Genomic DNA, 20,752 nt, shown 5'->3' with positions numbered 1-20,752 from the left:
AGTAAATGTTGCCCTCCGTCAACATTTTTCCTTCCAGAATTTCATCTAGTGTTTTCTAGAGCATTAAAAATACTTACTCGCGGACAAAAGCGGCTGAATAATTCACATATCTTTATTAGTTCTGCTGAATCTTAACAAATTAATGGTTTTAATCAAGCCAGAGCAGTACTACTAACATAAATGCAAACAATAAAAATTTGAAACATGTATAAAACCAGAAGCATTTTTCTCTCTAAACAATGCAATACTGTAACTACATCACCTACAACAAAAGGAACATTGTTTTTTTTTTTTTGGGACAAGTTTGCTATGATTGCACCATTATGGGCAGCCAATTGGCTAGCTACACAGTTAAAAAAACACAGAAAGGAAAGCTAAAATGGCACATATTTTTTCATCCTTCAATTCACCATAATATAATAACAGTAATAAAGATGATAATACTATGTAATACCTTATAGATAAGTTAATATTCTTGAGCAACTTTTTTTTTTAATGCTGGCATTAACAACAGTTATAAAAGCCGTGATATTCACATCTGACTCTACTGTACATCATAACTCATGTGTAGGACACTACATAGTGCAGTTAGCCTGAATGCTCTCCTTTAAAAAGGCAAACTTTCCACTTTTTAGATATTTTTTTAAAACTTCCTCCTTCTTTTGTCTATGCAAATTATACAGAAGAAAGTAAGAGTTTTCTAGATATGCACACACCCTCGATGTAAAATTTTAGTCTCACAAGCTTTTATGTACCTTTTATTTATACAACCAAAATTTTAAAAAGCTGTAACATTCTGTTAAACGTAAATAAAAGCGCAATGCAATGGTTAGCAAATCTTCTAAATTAGTGGTCTCAAACTGCACTCCTCAAGGACTTGTAACTTTTAGATGTGTCCCTTGTCCTACGCACTTGAATTAAATTGTGAAACTGTGTCACTATCATTCAGCCTAGCTCTATAGATCTATGCTAATGAGCACATATTAAAGCCAGGTGTGTTGATATTAAAGCCAGGTGTGTTGAAGCAGAGAGACATCTAAAGATTATAGGACACCGGCCCTTGAGGATTGAAGTTTGAGACCCCTGCTCTACACTCATAGTTTATTCACTGGAAGATAATTTAGTAAACATACTAAATGTACAAACTAAGATATTGTACCACAGTTTCCATCCCTCCATTCTCTCCCTTTTATCTCAGATTGGGCCATTGGGGTAACAGTTGGACATGCAGACACCTTCTTTCCAGCAACACTCTCCAGCTCATTCAGGCGGATCCCAAGGCTTTCCCAGAAGGGATACATATATAGTTCCTCAAGCCAATGCTCGGCCATCATAAGAGTCTTCACCCAAACGGGCGTACCATGAAAGCCTTCATAGGGATGCTCCTTGGAAGCACCATGAGAAGATTCCCGAACCATTTCAATTGACTTCTCTCAGAGTTGAAGAGCAGCTGCTGCAGTATGAGCTCTTCACTCTACAAGTTACGGTGAGATTAGAGAAGAAGCCCATTTTGACCATTTTTACTCAAGATCTTGTTTTTTCTGTCCTAACCCATATCTTGTGATGATGGAAAGGGAAGAGTACATAGATGCACCAATTGGGTTCAGCCTTCTTCACATCAGCAGATGGGAGAAGTGCCTGCATGACTGTAGCTGAAGTTCCTGTCTATTTATCTCCTCCTCTATCCTATCCTCTCTCATGAACAAGACAGTAGGGCACTTGAAGTCCCCTGCTTGAACCACAGACTGACCAGCATCTTGGATGGTCTACCTTCCAGATAAGAAACTCTTGACTGCCATTTGCAGCAGTGCTGTTCTAATGTTGAATCTCTTAAAAGTAAATTTAAATAAAATAGATTTTTTGCTCATTACAGGCCCCTTAGATTCAACTATAGATTGTTTAAACACTGCCTACCTGAGTATTGTTCCTGACCATGTTCACCCCTTTATGACCACTGTGTACCCATCTTTTGATGGCTGCTTCCTGCATGAGAGGAACAAACCTCAAGTCATCTCAAGTCAGATTTGTTGCAAAGCTGCAGTAATGAATACAGTGAGTATAAACAGGTTTCAGAGCAGCATTTGTTCTCAACAGGGGCTGAATTTGCCTGCGACCCAGGACTATTGAACAACTATTCTGTTTCGGACAAGATTGGGATAGCACTGTCCTCCAAAAACGTCAGCAACTGGTCTCCATACTTTCATTTTTTGGTTTGATTATTATTAAACAATCTTGAACAAATGGTGTAATATATTAGTTTCCACATTTAACATGTATTCTATCTCCCATAGTGAATAAAATATGGGTTTATCGTCCAACCATTGGTGGTATTCCACTTACTGCAGCTGCCCGGATAACAAACCCAGACGTCCCTCGTCTCAGTGCCATTCCGGGAGATTGCAAGACAGCTCATTTTATCCACTTGTAAGAGATTTGCAAAGCATTGGATTGTGTTTTTATTTCCATTTTAAATGTCTCAATGTTTTTGAATAAGCATCGCATCTTTTCCCTTCATATTTCTTAGTTTGTATTGCCACTAGTCCCTCGTATCTTCAATCTCATAAGCTGAAGCTTTTCATATGTATACACACATGCACACACTCTCTTTCATACCTCCTCACACGCGCACATTTACAATCTATAACTATAATAGGTATATCTTTCTGCAAGTATATCATACATTCTATAAAATCTTTCCCTTTTGGGGTACCAACTGCCTGCCTGACTGACTGACTGGCTGGTTTCTTGGCAGTGAATGCACAGAGACACAATTATCATAACATTATTCAAATTCAAACTGTGTGCGTACATTCACGTTCTTGCAGTTCAGTGAAGGAGTTCAGCTGGAAACGTGCTCATGTGACCTTCATTTTTGGTCACTGCAGAGAATCTAAAATGAGAGCTGATGGAGTTCTCTTAAAAATGTCATCTATACTCAGTTTGGGCTGATTATCTGCTAAGCAATCGTATTTAAATTCAATTTGTAGAAAATATAAATTCTCTTGGTCTTAGTGTTTAAATGGGCCATGTGTGTTGGACCCTGTGCAGTGTATGTTTGTGTATGTGTGTGAGACCTCAGGGGTCAACATCTGCTGAGATTAAAAAAGAAAACAGTCCAGCCCCGTATAATAGTCTTGCGCAGCTGGTGTGCCGGCATTACAGTTAAAGCACTGAAAATAAATAACCATGCTCTCTATCTTTTTTTTATCAGTTCCCATCACTAATTTGCTCTCTTACACTTTGCTGGGAATGATGGGGTAAGGCGCTCTCTGGCCAAAATGTAAGTTGACGTCACACACTCTGACCACTAATTCTACTTTTACATAACCAGTGACATAGACTTACAATGAATAAACAGCACAATATATTCTTGTTGATCATTTCCGACAATATCCCTGATTGTCTTGTTCCTTTTCTAGCATGGGAATTAAATTATGCATGTATTAGGTCTGTAATTAAAATTTTTTTCATTGTTTTGCCACCCAAACCCATGGCACACGTTTCTGATAATGTAAGATGTATCCGTGTGCAACACTAAGAGAGACAGAAAGGCCTCTTAGGAGGTTAAAAATTCAGCGATAATGCAGAATCTAGTTCAGTTTCCTGTTGATATGATGTTTGTTCCTGATAGGTTTGTTGCTTTGAAAAAAGTGATTGTTTTAGACCTTGTTTTCTATTGTATGCTGAAATGGGTTTTGTGTAAGAGGCCTCACCACTGTGAGCGTAGAAAAAAAACTAGCATTAGCTTCATGAATCTGTGTCTATATCTCTGTAGATTCTATCCTCTCCAGGCGTGATGGTCCGGCCCATGGAGGAGCGAGCTGGTGGAGCGAGGGGGGGCCCTTTTGGTCTTCACAGGGAGGAGAGAGAGTGAGAGCGATGGGTCCAGAGAGGGAGGGAGGAACAGAGATGGAAGGAGGACCAGAGAGAGAAAGAGGACCAGAGAGGGAAGGAGGACCAGAAAGGGAAGGAGGACCAGAGAGAAATGGAGGTCCAGAGTGGGAAGGGGGACCAGAAAGAGAAGAAGGACCAGAGAGAGAAGAAGGACCAGAAAGGGAAGAAGGGCCAGAGAAGGAAGGGAGTTGCTGAGGAGACAAAGGCGACATGGCTGGTGGTGGAGAGTTGGAGGAGGTGGGGGAAGTGGTGGTGGTAGTGGTAACAGTAGTGGTGGAGACCGTGGTTTGCTTGGTTCCCAACTGGCTCATGCGCTTTTCCAAAGCCTGGTTTTTCTGTAGAGTTTCCACATAGCTGAGCTGCAGTTGTGCCTGATACTTCAAAACCCGTTCCTTCTCGTCCTGCCAGGTGTGCCGTTCCTGGTCAAAGTTGAGGGCCTGTCGTTCCCGCTGCTGCCGCTCCAAGCGCAGTACACCCTGCAGCTGCTCAAGCTGCCTGCGCAGCTCCCCAGCCTCATCCCAGTGACCCTCCTGCGCCCGCTGTGGCTGATGGGCTTCCTGACGCAGCTGCATGTCCTGGCAGAGTTGGGAGTCGTGACGGAGCTGGGCCTCTTGGCGCAGTTGAGCCTCTTGGCGCAGTTGAGCCTCATGGCGGAGCTGGGCCTCCTGACGCAGCTGTGCTTCTTGGCGGATTTGGGCCTCGTGGCGAAGGTGAGCCTCCTGCCGGAGCTGGGCCTCCTGGCGGAGCTGGGCCTCCGGTCTGATCTGCGGGTTCTGACCCATTTGGATGTCCTGTTGCATATGGGTATCTTGCCGGTGCTGCACATCGCGCCACTGAGCTTCTTCACGCTGCTGCCTCTCCTGTCTCTGAGCTTCCTGCCTTTGGGCTTTAGCTTCATCGCTCTGCAGGCTGAGCAGGGTGTCGGATGTGGGGGTGAGCGAGCTGGTGGAGGGCTCAGTTGGGTTTCGAGGGCAGTGGACAGCTCCCCACGGTGGCAGCAACCCTGCTGCAGCCAAGTTCGGGCTCACAATCACTTCTGCTCCTCTGCTCGCTTCACTCAGAGCACGCTTTAAACTTAGCACCTCTGCCTCAAACACACCCAGCTTCTCTCTCAGGATGGACACCTGTGGGAAAAAGAAATGCAAAGTCTCATGTAAACAGGGCACTGTAACTTTTAGATTTAGTTTATAGTTATAGACAAAAAGTGTGGTGTGCTTTTTGTCATCCTTTTTGAATCATTACTTAGTTTATCCACCTTTTGCTGCATTGACAGCTGTTAGTCTTATGAGGAATGTCTCTACCAGTTATTCACAGCTAAAAAAACCTAAATGTTTACTCATTACTTTTTTGCAAACTCAGCCAGACAAGATGGATAAAGACTAAAAACACGAATTTTCTATCTTTTTCTTACATTATGCCTTAAATTTTGGCCTGGACTTTGACTAGGCTATTCTAACTGATGGATATCATTTACATTGAACCGTGCTGTTGAAGATATTGGCAACATGTGAGGTTTTCCAGGATGCCATTAGATGTTGGAGGCACCAACACAAACTAAAAAATTTTCAGTCAAGCCCTGAATGAGTTTTGTACTAACTTTACTATGAGTATTTAGTAAGGAGTTGTCGCCCCCTGGTGGTGAACAGGTGCACTGACATTAGAGGAAACGGTTTACTTGAGTGTGGATGGCAACCTTTTCCTCCAGCCCACGTTTTAGTAGATTTCCTGGATTCCCATTTGTTTGTAGGAGGCGTAACTGTTTGATTGTGTCATTCAAACGGGTGACACCTGTCTGCCTTCGGTAACAGAGCTTCACTCTTTGATTTCTTGAAAGGAGTGGGGCACCAAAAAGGGAGGCGCTTAGAAGAAACAACACTGAGCCCCTGGCTTAAAGCAGGGATCTCCAACCCGGATCCTTGGGAAGAGATCCTACGTCATTTAGATGTGTCAGCGCTTCAACACACTTAACTCTGATGCTTGAATTACGTGCCACGATTTCAGGCATGACGTCCCCAAAGAGCAGGGTTAGGGACCACTTCCCCAACACCAGCCATGGTGGATATAGTTTGCAGTCATTTTCATGTATGTTTCATAAATAGCGTGACTCTATGTAAAACTAAAAAAAAAATGGCACATTTTCTCAATTATGCTGATTTTCTACCAACAAACTCCTAACCTTTGACATTTCATTGATTTGCATTAACAGAAAAAATAGTAAATATTTGTCAAAACAGAATTATATGTATGCTTTTAATTTAATTTAAACGGAACTTGTTTTCTATGTTTTAAGCTCAATTTATACCAAGTTTTGTATGAACTACATTGATGGACTGGTAAAGTTCATGAATAATTCATCCCATTGTCTTTTTTTCTTAACATAACAGTGACGTTTGCTTTAAAAACCCACCTCAGACAGTGTCCTCCTCAGCTCGCCTTCACACTTCTCCAGTTCGAGACACTTTGTGCTGTAGGAGTCCTTCAGACCCAGCATGACCTCCTCCCGCTCTCTCAGCTGGGCATTGAGCTCCTTCAGCTGGCCCCTCAGGGCCACCATCTCTCCGGCCCGCTGGGTCACTTCAGCCTGACTCTCTCTGAGCTGCTGCTTCAGCAGGGAAATCTCACCTGCTTTCTGACAAACCTGCCACAGAAACAATGCGTGAGTTGTATAAAGTTTAGCTTCATCTATTGGCAACCGTAGAAAAGAAACGCAAAAATGCTTTAAAATACATCATTTACTGCATGATATGCTAAAAATGGGTCGTCAGAAGGTCATTTAGAAGGATAACGTACCAAAAGATGGACAAATCGGTTTCTTCCTACAACTCTGTTCAAGTATTTCTTTGCAATAAAGCTGTTTTCCTCTCATAATGTCTTTTTGTTGATGCATTTTTTGAATAATTTCTCTAATGTACAGCTAAACATCTGTGACTTAGTAAGCTGTATACATCTAGTGTATTTGTGAGAATGGAATTGCTGCAAAAGAGGCGAGTTTGGATCAACGTTTTCTTTTAAAAATTAGGATTATCCTGCACTTTTATTCAGAAAGATAAGTTTACAAAGATCCTGAGTCACGTATATAATGGCGATTTTACATGCTTGAATGAAAGGAAGGAGAAAACAGGGACGTCGACCCTTTGATACTTTATTCAGAAAATGAATGCTATTTGTTTGATTACCAAACCAAATGTATGAATCTGCACAATGTCTCACATTTAAATCCTATCTACAATGAAGGCCTGCAGTCATTTTACCAAACTGGTCAAGTGGAACATCTCATGTCTCACCTCCCACTTGGTCTCCTCCAGACGCGGCAGGATGTCAGCCTGTTCTTTCCTGTAGTCCAGGCACTTTCTCTCCAGCTCCTCTCTCTGAGCCAACAGGGCCGCCATCTCCTCCTGGAGCCTCCTCTTGTCCTGAGACAGACGAGTGATCTGGGCCTGCAGGGCGGTCTGGGAGCGCTGAGCCCGGCGGGTAACCTACAGGGGAACGTAAATGTACTATTTACAGCTTGTAACATATATTCACACCCTGTCAACGTTTGGACATTTTGTTGTTTTACAACTACAAGCTTTGCTGTGGTTTATTCGAAAGATAAGGCAGTGCATAGTTGTGAAATGGAAGGAAAAGGCTGTGTCATGAATGTTTTGCATATAAAATTAACAAAAGTGTGACCTGCATTTATAGCCCGGCCACAGTACTGCTCAATCTGTCCACTAAAAATTAAGAGTGTGGAACAAATGGAAACCCACAGAGATTTGGCTACCACATAATCTGACCCACCAAGCAAGGAAACAACAGAAATTTTTCCTTTTCTTAATATAAAAAAATGCGTTTATTTGTGCACGCAGTCTTGACCAATAAAGCTGATTTTGAAAGCTTTATTTGAGAAAAGCAGACAAAAGGCCCACAATAACTTTGGAGGAGCAGCAGCAATCCACAACTCAGGTGTGAGAATCTGTTGACATGACATCTGCGCACTCCATGTACACTATCTACCTTTTATGAAAGACTGAGGGGAAGATTGTTGCTGTTGAAAGGAAGCCATTAGATGTCCCGTCTGCAGTTTATCAGAAACCATTCAAGGGACAAAGCAAACGTGAAAGAAGGTGAACTGCTCAGATAAGACCAAAATTGAGCTTTTTGGTTCATATGCAAAACGTTATACGGAAGAAAACAAACATTTAACGTCACCCTAACGTACTGTCAACACTGAGAGAGGAGGTGGTGGCAGCACAGGTTACCGCAGGAAGCTGTTTTATATAACTGAGGTCACCTGCTGCAGACGTGAAGCGTAGTTCTGCCTCAGCTCGTCCATCTGTCGCTCCCAAACACGCTGCTTCTCCTCAAACACCTGAATGATGGCCGCCTCACTTTGGTCCAGGTTCCTGCGCATGTGCTGTACCTGGAGGAAAGAGACGGAGATGGATCGGGTCTGACAGCTAAATATACACAGAAGAAGAGCAACACCTTTGGTAACAATGAAGTCATAGGAATCTGTTATCATCCTGGTTTTGTCTCACAGCTAGCCAACTCTTAGCTATATATTGTAGTTCTCAGTAAGACTTTTAATTAATATGCCAGGTTATGATAGAAATAAAACAAATATTCTTAAAACTGTAGCATGTAACTTAAAAAAAGTTGTTTTTTTTTACATATTTGTTGAATCTGTTACTATGTTGTGACAGTATAATGTGAGGCAGATCTGGGGAAAAAATTGAGCTCGTCTACGTTTTCCCATTGCTAACTGCAGAAATACACAACTTAGTGAGAAACAGGAAATCAGAGCCAGGAGGGGGGTTTCAGCGTTGTCAATCAGGCTTGTGTATGCGCTGGTCACACGCTCCCTCTTGCTCTCTGCTACACTACAGCTTCTTCTCGACAGCAGAGCCTGTCATAAATGCTCAGGCTAATTAGCATCGTCAGAACTGGTTTTTCGGTGACAGCAAGTTGTTTCTCCATTATCACATTAAGCAGTGCATACACAAGGTTGATAGACAGTGCTAAGACCTTCCTCCTGACTATGATTGGTTGTTTCTGACCAGGAATGGTAAATTTCTGCAGACGGCTATAGGGATACTGCGAGGAAGTGTGGAGCTTAATGTTTTCACATTAATGTTGTGTCTTTAACTGACACAACATGATGGACAGCTTTAACAAATATTTTAAAAACTTAATTTTGTAAAAGCTACATACGCAGATTAGAAATCAAATCATACTTAGGGTCCTGCAAAAAGTCTTTGCTCTTTGAATTTTGCCTCCAATGTTATATATTTCTTGGAAAACTTTAAAAGTGGTCTTTGTTCATAAATCTAAAGATCAGTTTGAGAGGAATTTTCTTAGATTTGATAATATTGACACCACAGTGCACATCCTGTCTTCTAAATTTGAGAAATTTTGGAATAAATTTCTAAACGTCCTCTCACCTCTTGCTCTTTCTCCCACAGTCGGTCCTCGAGGTCCTGGATGATGTCATCAGATGAGGGGGAGGGTCGCAGAGGTGCTGGAGCGTCACTCAGGTGGCTCAGCCTCTGATAGGATGAGGAGCTCTTCCCTGAGGAGGACCGACCGCTGTCTGAGGCGCTCAGCCCGTTCTGCTGGACACAACCACAACGTGACGGTGACGCTTCTACGAAATTTTTGCTGCAGGGAGAATTGAGCATCAAAATAAATCAGAGGACAGCCTTACCTGGTAGCCGGGTTTGTCCAGTTTGTCCAGACCTGCAGCTGCCCCCGCCATGCCCAACCTGTTAATGTGGCTGGTAGAGGCACTGAGGGGCCCTAAGACCGCTGGGGGCCCACAGCCAGACCCCGAGCCTGTGTAGGTGGGCAGACTAGTCAGGGAGTTTCTCCCTGAATCTGACATCCCTCCCTGAACCACCTCAGTACCATTTCCCCCTCCATCACTCCTGCCGACCCTAACTGGACTGTCTTGGTCCAGGAGCAGGGCCTCTGGCACCTCCCCTCCATCCCCTCCCACTGCGTCTCTGCCTCTCCTGCCTACTCTGCCCTCACTGAACCCCTCGCCCCTGGTGTCAGTCTTTCCTTCGCCCCCGGCCCCTCCCGCCTGGCCCACCAGGTTCTGCATGGAGTGAAAGCTTTTGGGAACCACCGGCTTGAAGGCGGAGGGACGGACGAGGCCGGAGGTGCTCTGCATCGCCTGCGGAGTAGAAGGAGGAAGGATTCAAAAGAAAATAGATAAATACTGGAGTCATGTCACTGCTAAATTATGCAATGTGTGTAAAATTGTTTACAACAGTTTAGATACACCCATCATCATGAGCAAGAATGTCATATTGATTTGGAATTTTTCATTAAATATCAGGGCCTGTTAATTAATTGTAGAAACAAGAATCAAGTGCACAGGTGGAAGTTTTTGTGGATTTTCTTTAATCAACTCAATTCAATCCATGAAATCCTACATGAGTGCTCAGACAGATACACACATCCCTGCTAAGTTTTGGTTAAATGCTCCTTAGTGGGTTGCGGGGGAAACCACATCGTTTTTATTGCTTCTGAAAAAACTCTGCCACTCTTCTTCACAGAACCAGAAGAAATCTTTGTAATTGTTTTTGTTGCTCAGATCCAGCTTTTAAACAGAGTCAAAGAGTTTTTCACTTAATATTTTATTAATTTCCGGACCAGTTTTGATCTGTGTTTTGGATCATTTTGGGAACGATGAAATGCATCCAGCTTTCAACCGTCTAGCTTTTAATATGCGGACAAGTTAAGGAATTTAAAGTTACAGCAGTGCTACTTTTTCATTTGTCTATGTCATATGTGCAATGCACAGTACTACTGCCAGGGAAACCGATCCTTAGTATGATACTGCCACCACCATGGTCAACAGTTCTTTTCATCATTGTGTCCAAAGGTGTTGATTTTGAAGCAGGTTCCTCTTTAGTCAATGTTTTAAGCCATAGTGATGTAAATCTTACTACACTGTTTACTCTTAGGCTTGAGCCTCGACGGTTCCTGGGTTGTTCAGGAACATTATGACTCATTCCGCTTCACCTGAGGGTGACAGTTTGGGTTGAGTAGGAGAAATTTGGACGTTTTAACACAACAATGACCTCAAACACATTAAAATGTTTACAAAAAATAATAAGTGGTGTATTTTAATGTTTTCCCGTTGTCCTCTGGCTATTCTAAGGACTTATTTTCTTTAGCATTTGCTGGTCAAATCAAGGTGAAATACTTTTAAATAGGATTATAAAGCTGCAGTGTTTCCTTTCAGAATTAATTTTAAATTTCTGACATTGTTCTATGAAGCATGTTCCCAGAAACAGACATAAACAAGATGAGGAAGCATTTAGATGTTGATCTCTCTCAACTTTAAAAAAATATTAAACCCATTTTCCCCCGTTTGATCCAGATGTAGCTCTGACATTTCCAACGTCTGCCTCTGATTGGCCAGTCATGTTCCTTGACGTTTCCTTCCCTCGAAGGTGAGTTGAGACTCAAACAGAGTAAAACAAGAATCGGATGACTGAAACAGAGGGAACACTGATCACCTCTTCAGATTTATTTGGGATAAATATTTTTGTTTACTTAACACTTGTCTTATTTTTCTGTGAAATTTCTTTTGTTTTCTAGTTTTTCCTCCACTCTTCAAACATGTGTCCACATCCCATAGCAACTTTCTTAAAAAAAAAAAAAAAAGAAGATAAATCCGTTGATTAGAATGTAAAGTGAGTAACGAGCAGGACACCTAGTTTGACTTTTGATTCAGTCAGAAAACAGGGGCCAAAAACAAAACAAAACAAAATCTTGTTTTGCCAATATTTTCCTGTGAACTAAGCGGAGCGAACAGGACTGTAGGACGGAGCATGAACAAGATGAAACACAATATAAGTTGCTGAGTTATTCCTTTAGTGGCCGTTATGGTGGTGGGAGTTTCTCCCTCTCTGATTAAAATTAAGTTGGAGAATTCAAAATTTAGTTTAAGTTAATGGCACAAGCCTTTTTCTTTAAATTCCTTCTTGACATGTACATAATCCTTTCATAAAAGTTAGATTTTTAACTATTTCAGTGGATGTAGTGAGAATCTCTTAGCTTGTAAGATCTGGTTAGTGTTAATGTCTTTGTTCATATTTATCTGTTGCAATTTGTCTATTTTTACTTTAATAAGCCACTAATAAGTTAATTATTGGTTATTGGACATTTAATCTTTCCATTTTATTCAAACATTTTCTTTTTTTTTTACATTAAACAAGTCTCAGTTTTGAAAAATACACAAATTCCTTAAATATATGATAGAGCTTGCTCTGTGAAAGTAAATAATACTTTGAACAGTTTTTATTTAAAAGATAAAGAGTTATTTACTTATGCACATAGTTTATCGTGGTTTCTTTTTTGATGAAACTGAGTCCAAAATGTCAAACTACCTGCTCCAGTTTTCCTGACACGGCCATGATCTTGGGCGGGTTGTGGTTTGGTGGGTTGTGGCCGACTGGATTGTTTTCATTGTCGGTTCTGGTTGCAACCATCTCTCTGTGCTGGTGGTGGTTCATGCCCACACTGCTCTTCTCGCTGACTCCTCGACCCACAATGTTTCCACAAACATCCAGACCGGCCGCCTGCATCTGCATCTCCCTCTCCCTCTCCCTCTCCATCCGCTCATTCTCCAGCCTCTCTCTTTCGCGCTCCCTCTCTCTCTCCCTCTCGCGTTCCCTCTCCCTCTCTATCTTCTCCCTCTCTATCCTCTCCCTCTCCCTCTCCCGGGCCCTCTCCCTCTCGCGCTCCCTCTCGCGCTCCAGCCTCTCCCTCTCCACCCGTTCCCGCTCCCTCTCCCGGTTTCTCTCCCTCTCGCGCTCCCTCTCGAGCCGCTCCCGGTCCCAGTCTCTGTCCCGGTCCCGGTCCCTGCCCCTCTCGCGCTGCCTCTCCCTGTCCCACTCCCTCTCCCTCCTGACAGCTACGTTCCCACAGTCCAGCTGGTTGTTGTTGGAGGGGGCGGTCATGGTACATTCAGTGTGGGTTGAGGAGGCTGTCTCTGTTGGCCGGTCAGTCCCGGTGCAGGTCCCAGTCCCGATACTAACACTGCCTCGCTCATCGCTTGACGCCGTTCCGTCCGAAATAGTCGCCGGGGGGCGAGGCAGCCGCTCGGCGCTGCAGCTGCGGTCTGCAGGGCAACGGCGAGAGAGAGGAGGGGCTCGGGGCAGGGTGGTCCTCGTGCCCACGGACTTCATGGCAAACTCCTGCTCTCCTGCCACCCCACTGCCAACACTGCCCATAGTGAAGGTCAAAGGTCAGGAATTAGAGGTTAGGAGTCAGGATTGGGGAGGGTCACAGATACATTTGGAAGTAGTGTGGGTCATCACAACCTAATGCAGGTAGTGGGGGCACACACACTAGAGGAACACAGAAAAACGAAAGCAGTTATACAATATAGTAATTGCATAATGACTAGTTATACAATATTAGAGGCAAATTAGACTCCAACCCACAAACAGGGGCATTGTGGTCCTCCCACCACCATGAAAAACCACAAGGGTCACAAAGATTAGTCTGACCGGTAAAAAAGCAGTTGAAAACTATGAAACCGGTTATTTGATCATGAGAGGGGCAAACAGAGCAAATTTCCAATAACACACAGGCTCCTCTGGTTAAGATGTGTTAAAAGCCTTGAGATCAATACCTCTTGTTTTGCTGTAGCATAAAGTGCTGGGAAAAAGTTGTTTTTTTTAACAGTAAATATTGTTTTGCTTTATTTTAACTTCCCTCATCCAGACCACTGCCAAACCTCAAGAAATCAATTAAATGGATCTGAGAATGGGAAACAGGCTAAAGTGGAGGTAAAAATTCATTTTTATCATTTATTATTTATTGTGATTAATTTCTTGTCATGATAAAATTTTAAATTCATTGTTGTCATGATAAATTCCAATGAAGTGATATTTACAAAGCCCTAAAACTGGCCTAGATGATGGAATTGTTATTTTCTTTACTATTTTTTCCAGTTTGTTCAACATATATCAATACATTTGAAAATATAATGTGTGCAGGTTAGTGATACAAATCACCTCTTTATGTGACTGGTGACCAAAAGAAGCATATGCGAAATGGGGATGTTTTTCAAGAGCAGTATTTGTGTTTGTGGGTCTATGATTGCTGTGCCATGCAGTCGCAGTCATACAGTCACCCTAAAAAAAGAAGTAATAAATTGTTCTTATCACTTTTATCATTATCGCAACATATCATGATAAAACTTTAAGTCCTTATTACCCATCCCTTGGCTACATGTTTTCTAACAGCAACTGATCCTGTCCCAATGTAAAGAAATTCAAGAACAAATGCAGAACAAAGGACCGACATCTATTTTTCTGAGAAAATGACAACAAAGTAACTTCAAAGGCTTTGAGACTCCAGCAAACTACAGTGAGACACTTATTCACAACCGGAGAAAACATGGGAGTAGGTCAGACCGGCCTACCAGAATTACTCAAAGAGTGCATCAACAACTCATCCAGGTCACAAAAGAACTAAAAATAAAATCTAAAGCACTGCAGGCCTCACTTGTCTCAGCTAAGGTCAGTGTTCATGATTTAACAACAAGAAAGAGAGACGAGGCAAAAATGTCATCTATGGGACAGATCCAACTATAGCATTAGGTTTGAACACCACTGATCTAGAGAGATTGGGCAAAGTTCCCTGCATAATCCAACGATGTCATCTATAAAGACAAAGTTCTGTCATATTAGCACTTAGTTCCAATTTTTTTTACAATCACTTTTTAACATGGGATCCCCCCCCCCCCCTCTGAATAAATGTTCTTAAATTACAGATTGGATTATTCTATATTTTTCAATTTAAGTTAAAGGGTTATTTTATTTTAATGCTTTTTACACATATTAACCAGAATGTCAAGGAATAAAAATTTCTGCCCTTCTGCCCATGAGAATGAAAACACAACTCAAATTTTCCATCCAATTGTTTCGCTGAACTGAAAAGCAAATATTTTGTTTTTTTCACTAAAAGAACAACGGAAAGAAACGTACTTAACACAAGCTCTGCAATAAACACGATGAAGGTTGTCAACTCCATTTTCCCTCACCTGGCACGTATTACATAAGCTTAATACCTGTTGTTGTCATTCAGAAATCTTATAACTAACCCATTATTGCAACCGTAGTTTTAAAAACCATACTAGTATGGCGATGGATTCCTCCATTGTCTCCAACATTGTGTGCAAATTCAGTTTTAGAGTTGATCACTTGTTGGAGTAGGACTGCTTCAGGACCAAACAGCAATCAAACTCAACACCTCAATCTAAGCTTGTTTTTGTTGAGGTAATTGGTAATAGGTGCAGTCACTATGACTTAGATGAGCCTGGGAACAATATATTTGAATCAGTGTTGGGATAAACTGTGTGTTTAAAAGCGGCTGAACAAATCTAATGCGTTAGTTTTACAGCAACTCTTCCATGCTGATTGTTTTGACTCTGTTATTGGCATGATTTTATGTCCATATTATAAACAAGACAAACTGGAAATCTGCTGCTGCCAAAAAAAAATTTCCGTAGCCTTTTGTAGTACATTGGTTAATTTAATATTTGATTGGAACATAGTTCATAAAAACTCAGTTCATCCTGATGATAAAAAGGCATTTTTCTCAGCTACATTTCAGGTGAGAAGAAATACATTATGGGCATGAGATTCATATTAAGTTTGGCAGTTTTGAATGATTTGCAGGGTGGAATAATTGTACAACAATCAGTGTCAACAGGGGTTCAACACTTTTTAAATTTTCAAATTAATTATATACTAATTTACTCTTAAATTTATGACTCATATTCACAAACAATTCTGAATTCAACCAAATCATTTTTAAGGAAAGTTGTCTCCTAATGTTTGCTTGGAGATTTAATGATTTATGGTTTTATGTAGAAGTATTTCTCCTATCTGGCGTTATATTTTTTTTTTAACAAAATAAGAGGAAAGAATCCAACTGTAAAGATATCTTCAGATGAATCATTACTGTGTTCACTCAGTGCGTCTTTGTGTGCTTTTCCTGACAGATGAACAGCATTTAAAAGTAAAGATTTATGGTGTACCGAACTGTATGTTGGTCAAACGTGTCTCCTGTTCTGCGTTTTTCATTCCAGAAGCTCTTTTCTCTGTGAACCATGGTGGTGATCATACTGCTTCCACGTCAGTGTCTGTTTTGGTAGCTGGATTTTATCTCTAATTTTGTTAAAATGCCTGGTTTCTGTATCATAAAAGGAATGATGCAAAAAATAAAAAGTTGGAGGTGGGAGAATAAGCATAAGTATGCACACCCTTAACCCAAAACTGTGTGAAGACACTTTTTTCAGGTTGTAGCTTTTCACACCAGATTTTTATTATGATGCATCTGGCTAAAATAAAATTCAGCTTTGCATCTTTTAGACATAGCATTTGAAGAAGTTTTAAATGAGCAAACCAATATCATTTTACAAAAGTATCAAACAGGAAAAGCACAGAAAACAATAATCAATAATAATGGTTTGTGTCTTTCTAAATGTAAAATGTGCAACTCAGTGACAGAAGCAAATGACCTTCTTAAAATGATAGCTGAAGCTGGTGAAATAATTATTAGCAGTGAAAAAATAATTGTTGTATCACCGTGGGCTGAAAGGCCACTCCAAAATCAAGAAGCCATTAACAAAAATAAGCACCTAGAGTGCTATTTATGTGATATTACATCTGAAAGAACATTGAGCAGTAAATGCAAGTAGGGAGAAAATAATAGCAGTCCAAGAAAGAAACCTTGAGGCACCCCACTGGGGAGAGAAGTAAAGAATACTTTCCAAAACTTAGAAACATTGTTGAAGTAGGGACTGGTGCACTACACAAAATAAATGCTACCATAAGGGAAGAATATTATGTGGAAATATTGAGGCAACATCTCAAAGGCACTAATGTGTCTTCCAACTGATCAGTGACTCAATCCGTACAGCCAGGATCACTACAAAGTGGCTTCAGAACAACTAAGTCAGTGTTTTCAAGTGATTATCACAAAGTTCTCAGGCAGAAAGTTAAAGTTTGGGCAAAAATGTATTATATCTATACAGTGTATGTAAATATCTGGATTTAGCTGTATGGCACAGTAAAGACAGTCGACAGTATTTGGGGAAAATGTGGGACAATGATGATAATAGAAAAACTGGACATTTCTACAGAACAGAAAGAAGACAACAACAAGAATCCCACTGAAAGAACTGTCATTTTTTTGGAGGGTATTAGTTATGGTAGGTTTGCAAGACAGAAGCCTTTCTTTCAAATAAAATATTATTTCCTCTTTAAAATCTCAAAACATCTTGCATGAAAATGTGTTCTAGTGAGATGAAAGCAAGACTGAGCATTTGAGCAACGATTTCAAAAGCCACGTTTGGCACAAAAACAGCTCGGAACATCAAACAAACACCGTAACCACAGCAAAACATAGTGGTGGCATCATAATGCTTCTTCAGATGGAACTGTGATTTCTGGTGGAATTTATCAAATTATCCCTAGATATGCAAAGTAGGCACCTGCTAGAAATATAAAATTGAACTTGGACTTTATTTTTTTATAATTGCAGTGAGGCAAAGCATACATTTAAATCAGCAAAACAATGGCTTCACCAGAAGAAAATTAAAGCTTGGGAATGGCTTAGAGTAAGTGAATCCAACAGTAAACCTCTGTGGGCAACTACAGAAGGCAGTGGGACAAGACATGTCCTCACAATCTGACGGATTATGAGACCTTTCGCAAAGAGTGGGCAAATACTCCCAAATCAAGATATGGCATACTAATAAAACTCCACAAAGAATTAGTTTAAGGCTGTGCACATTTATGCAACCAGGTCAGCTGTTTCTTGTTGTTGTTCCTGTTGTTTGCTTTTATATTTATCTCCCAAAATATGCTTTTCCCCCCAGATTATTATATATGTGACATAGGCAGAAAAAATGTTTTGAAATGATTTAGCTTTCGATTTTTCTTCAGCACAGCACCAGATTAACTGGGATATGTATGCTTTCGACATTTGTTCCCATACTGATGCATGCATTCATTTAATTTGGGCGTAAAAGGCCAAACAAAATGGACTAAATGGCGAAAAATGCCATATTTATGTTGAAATGAATGGAATTGAAACCCCATCAGATAAACTAATCAGCAAAGTATTTAGATAGATAGATAGATAGATAGATAGATAGATAGATAGATAGATAGATAGATAGATAGATAGATAGATAGATAGATAGATAGATAGATAGATAGNGATAGATAGATAGATAGATAGATAGATAGATAGATAGATAGATAGATAGATAGATAGATAGATAGATAGATAGATAGATAGATAGATAGATAGATGCAGTCATGTCATGCACCTCCCCTTCTCAGCCCATTTACTAGAGGTTTACTTCCACTCTGATGAATAGTAGTAGTAGTAGTAGTAGTAAAATACCCTGCCTATGTATGTGCTGCTCTGCCTCCATCCCCTCCCCTCACGACTCCCTCGCTCTTCCTTTTCTCTGCATCCCTGGGCGGCAAGGGCGGCTTTAGCAGCATCCGCATCAAGCCCTGAATCCACTGCGCTCCCTGACAATTACCGACTAGGCCTCTGACTGGGAAAAAATAAACCCACAAAAACCTCACGACCCTCGCCGAAGACAGGGAAACAATAACACAAGCAATCTACATCAAAATGCACAGCGTCTCTGACATTGACGACGTATCATGCAGCAGCTTTGATTTACCGATTGTAGCATCCCGGCGGTCCGTCATCAAAAGGCTACTCACTGTTTCTGCAGCTGGCTGGTCGGTAAGATGGCAGCCTGGAATCAGCAGTATTGTCACAAGACGGCGTCGGTGCTGTTCGGCCGGGCTCCGAGTGGTTCTGCGTTGCTACCGCGGCTCGGTTGTCTTCGACCGTTGTCAGCGTCGGATGCTGATGATGGAGTCGGTTGGTGGTTACGCGCATCAGCTGAGAGACACACACCCACCTCTGGCACCGCCCCCTTCAGCGGCACGATACAAACGCCCCCTTTTGGCGTTCATCCAGTGTTCATGGGAATGGTCACCTGGATGGATGGATGGATGGATGGATGGATGGATGGATGGATGGATGGATGGATGGATGGATGGATGGATGGATGGATGGATGGATGTGACATTCCTGAAATGAATGTCACATCACCTAGCAGGTAGCTGGGTGGGATTCTGACCTAGCTACCTACCATACCAAGTGCAAAACATTGAATTAAAGAAAAACAAACTAAGGGAAAGAAATAAAAAAAACAAGACAAAGCAGTGATTAAAATAATAAAAGAATCTTCTAAATAATGCAATTAAATTCAAAAATACTTTACTGATTCCAAAGGGAAATTAAATATAGTTATAGGTCACTTAATTGAAGTTTTTGTAGATGGTGATGGCTGTGGGTAGGAAAGATCTCCTGTAACTGTCTGTGTTACAACAAATTTGAAGAATCCTCTGACTGAGACACCTTTTGTCTCATGAAAAGGACAGTCAGTTATTCATAATTCTCTTTATTTGATATAGGATCCTTTTTTTTAGCATCATCTCCCAAGTAATCCCCAAAACAGAACCAGTCGTCTTCATCAGGTTGTTGAAAACGTAACTTTTCTTAGCTGAGATCAAGGAAATCTGAGTTTACTTGTAACATCATTCAAAGTGTTTTACAGAAAAATCAAGGAGGGAGGTTAATGAAAAATAAATTACATTAAAATCAAGAAATACAATAAAACAATAATGAGACATTTAAAAGTAGCACAGAGAGAAAGAAATGCAAACATACAACTTTAAACTAAATAGTTAACACATGATACTATTAAACTTCTACAGCCATCCTTGACCTTTATAACTCCAGTACATGTTGACATTTTACAGAATCAAACAAAACCCTTTTGTTTTCCTTTTTAATGTTTTTTTAATCTATTGTATTTTAAGACAAAAGCATATACAAATATTTAAAATTATTATAACTATTTAATAGATACATAAATTCCAAAGACTCTAATGAACTGAATGGATAAATTTGAAAGAAGGTATCTATAACTAATTATTAATATCCAGACTTATGTGATGCATCATTTACAAAAATACCAACTTATTGTTTTAAAATGAAAAAGCTCTAAGTGCTTAGTTTTGTTTGTATAACCCTGTCTAACAACTTCATAGCGGGTTCACAATTGAGAGTTTCTGTTTCTTAAACCGTTTCATGTGAAAAAACATCTACAAAACCATGTTTTATTGTGTTATAATTTGGGCAGGTGTCCAGGAGGTGGCAGTGTTGTCACAGCTGGACAATTGTTACCAGTGCGCTGGAGAGAAGCGTTGAATATGTTCTTATTATCTCTGACCGCTATGAGGCGCTATAATTCCTTCCAATCAACTTGACCACAAGACTCAGTTCAGTTCATGCATGGACAGAAATGATTTTCAGTCACCTCTCACCTCTTTGTGAGATAAACAATCTGAATTCTTGGAAAAAATACATAAAAGAACATTTCTATGTAAAAGGTTTTCTACTTATGTAGATTTGTTTCTTAATATCTTGTCAGTGTAAACTGGTTCAGTACTTGACCTGTCGTCCTGATGGAATCACTGTCCTAACAAATGCATGAAATGTAGATTTTGTTTACTGGTTATTTGTACTTGTGCTGATGATGGTGATAAAATATTGAGACTTATCATCCAGTTAGCTATAATCTTTTGTCTGGAAATTATTTAGGATATGGGAAAATTATTATGGCTGCACAGTGGCGCAGTTGGTAGAGCTGTTGCCTTGCAGCAAGAAGGTTCTGGGTTCGATTCCCGGCCCCGGTCTTTCTGCATGGAGTTTGCATGTTCTCCCTGTGTGTTCTCCCTCCAGC

At 40.8% G+C, this 20,752-nt stretch overlaps 1 protein-coding gene across 1 annotated transcript; it reads right to left on the bottom strand.

Annotated features, from left to right (window-relative positions):
* Positions 1 to 92: 92 nt before the first annotated feature.
* Positions 93 to 18,853, bottom strand: lzts3b (leucine zipper, putative tumor suppressor family member 3b). The gene is made up of 8 exons (XM_017306537.1): positions 18,657 to 18,853; positions 12,279 to 13,241; positions 9,581 to 10,051; positions 9,318 to 9,488; positions 8,168 to 8,296; positions 7,179 to 7,370; positions 6,302 to 6,532; positions 93 to 5,018 (listed from the first exon to the last, which is right to left on the bottom strand). The coding sequence occupies exons 2-8, from the start codon at positions 13,122 to 13,124 to the stop codon at positions 3,762 to 3,764; spliced, it is 3,297 nt and encodes a 1,098-aa protein (XP_017162026.1). The 5' UTR covers positions 13,125 to 13,241; positions 18,657 to 18,853; the 3' UTR covers positions 93 to 3,761.
* Positions 18,854 to 20,752: the final 1,899 nt, after the last annotated feature.

Source organism: Poecilia reticulata, linkage group LG9 (assembly GCF_000633615.1).
Source record: "Poecilia reticulata strain Guanapo linkage group LG9, Guppy_female_1.0+MT, whole genome shotgun sequence".
In the NCBI taxonomy this organism is placed as follows: Eukaryota; Metazoa; Chordata; class Actinopteri; order Cyprinodontiformes; family Poeciliidae; genus Poecilia; species Poecilia reticulata.
Note: the sequence above shows the minus strand (reverse complement) of the source record. Positions and strands in the feature narration are given on the sequence as shown.

Excerpts from the sequence above, each read along its gene's own strand:
- lzts3b (XM_017306537.1), bottom strand. The coding sequence starts at position 13,124 with ATGGGCAGTGTTGGCAGTGGGGTGGCAGGAGAGCAGGAGTTTGCCATG. Across the intron at positions 8,297-9,317 it reads TGTGGGAGAAAGAGCAAGAG|GTACAGCACATGCGCAGGAA; the intron begins GTGAGAGGACGT and ends TCTTTCCTCCAG. Across the intron at positions 5,019-6,301 it reads TGAGGAGGACACTGTCTGAG|GTGTCCATCCTGAGAGAGAA; the intron begins GTGGGTTTTTAA and ends TTTTTCCCACAG.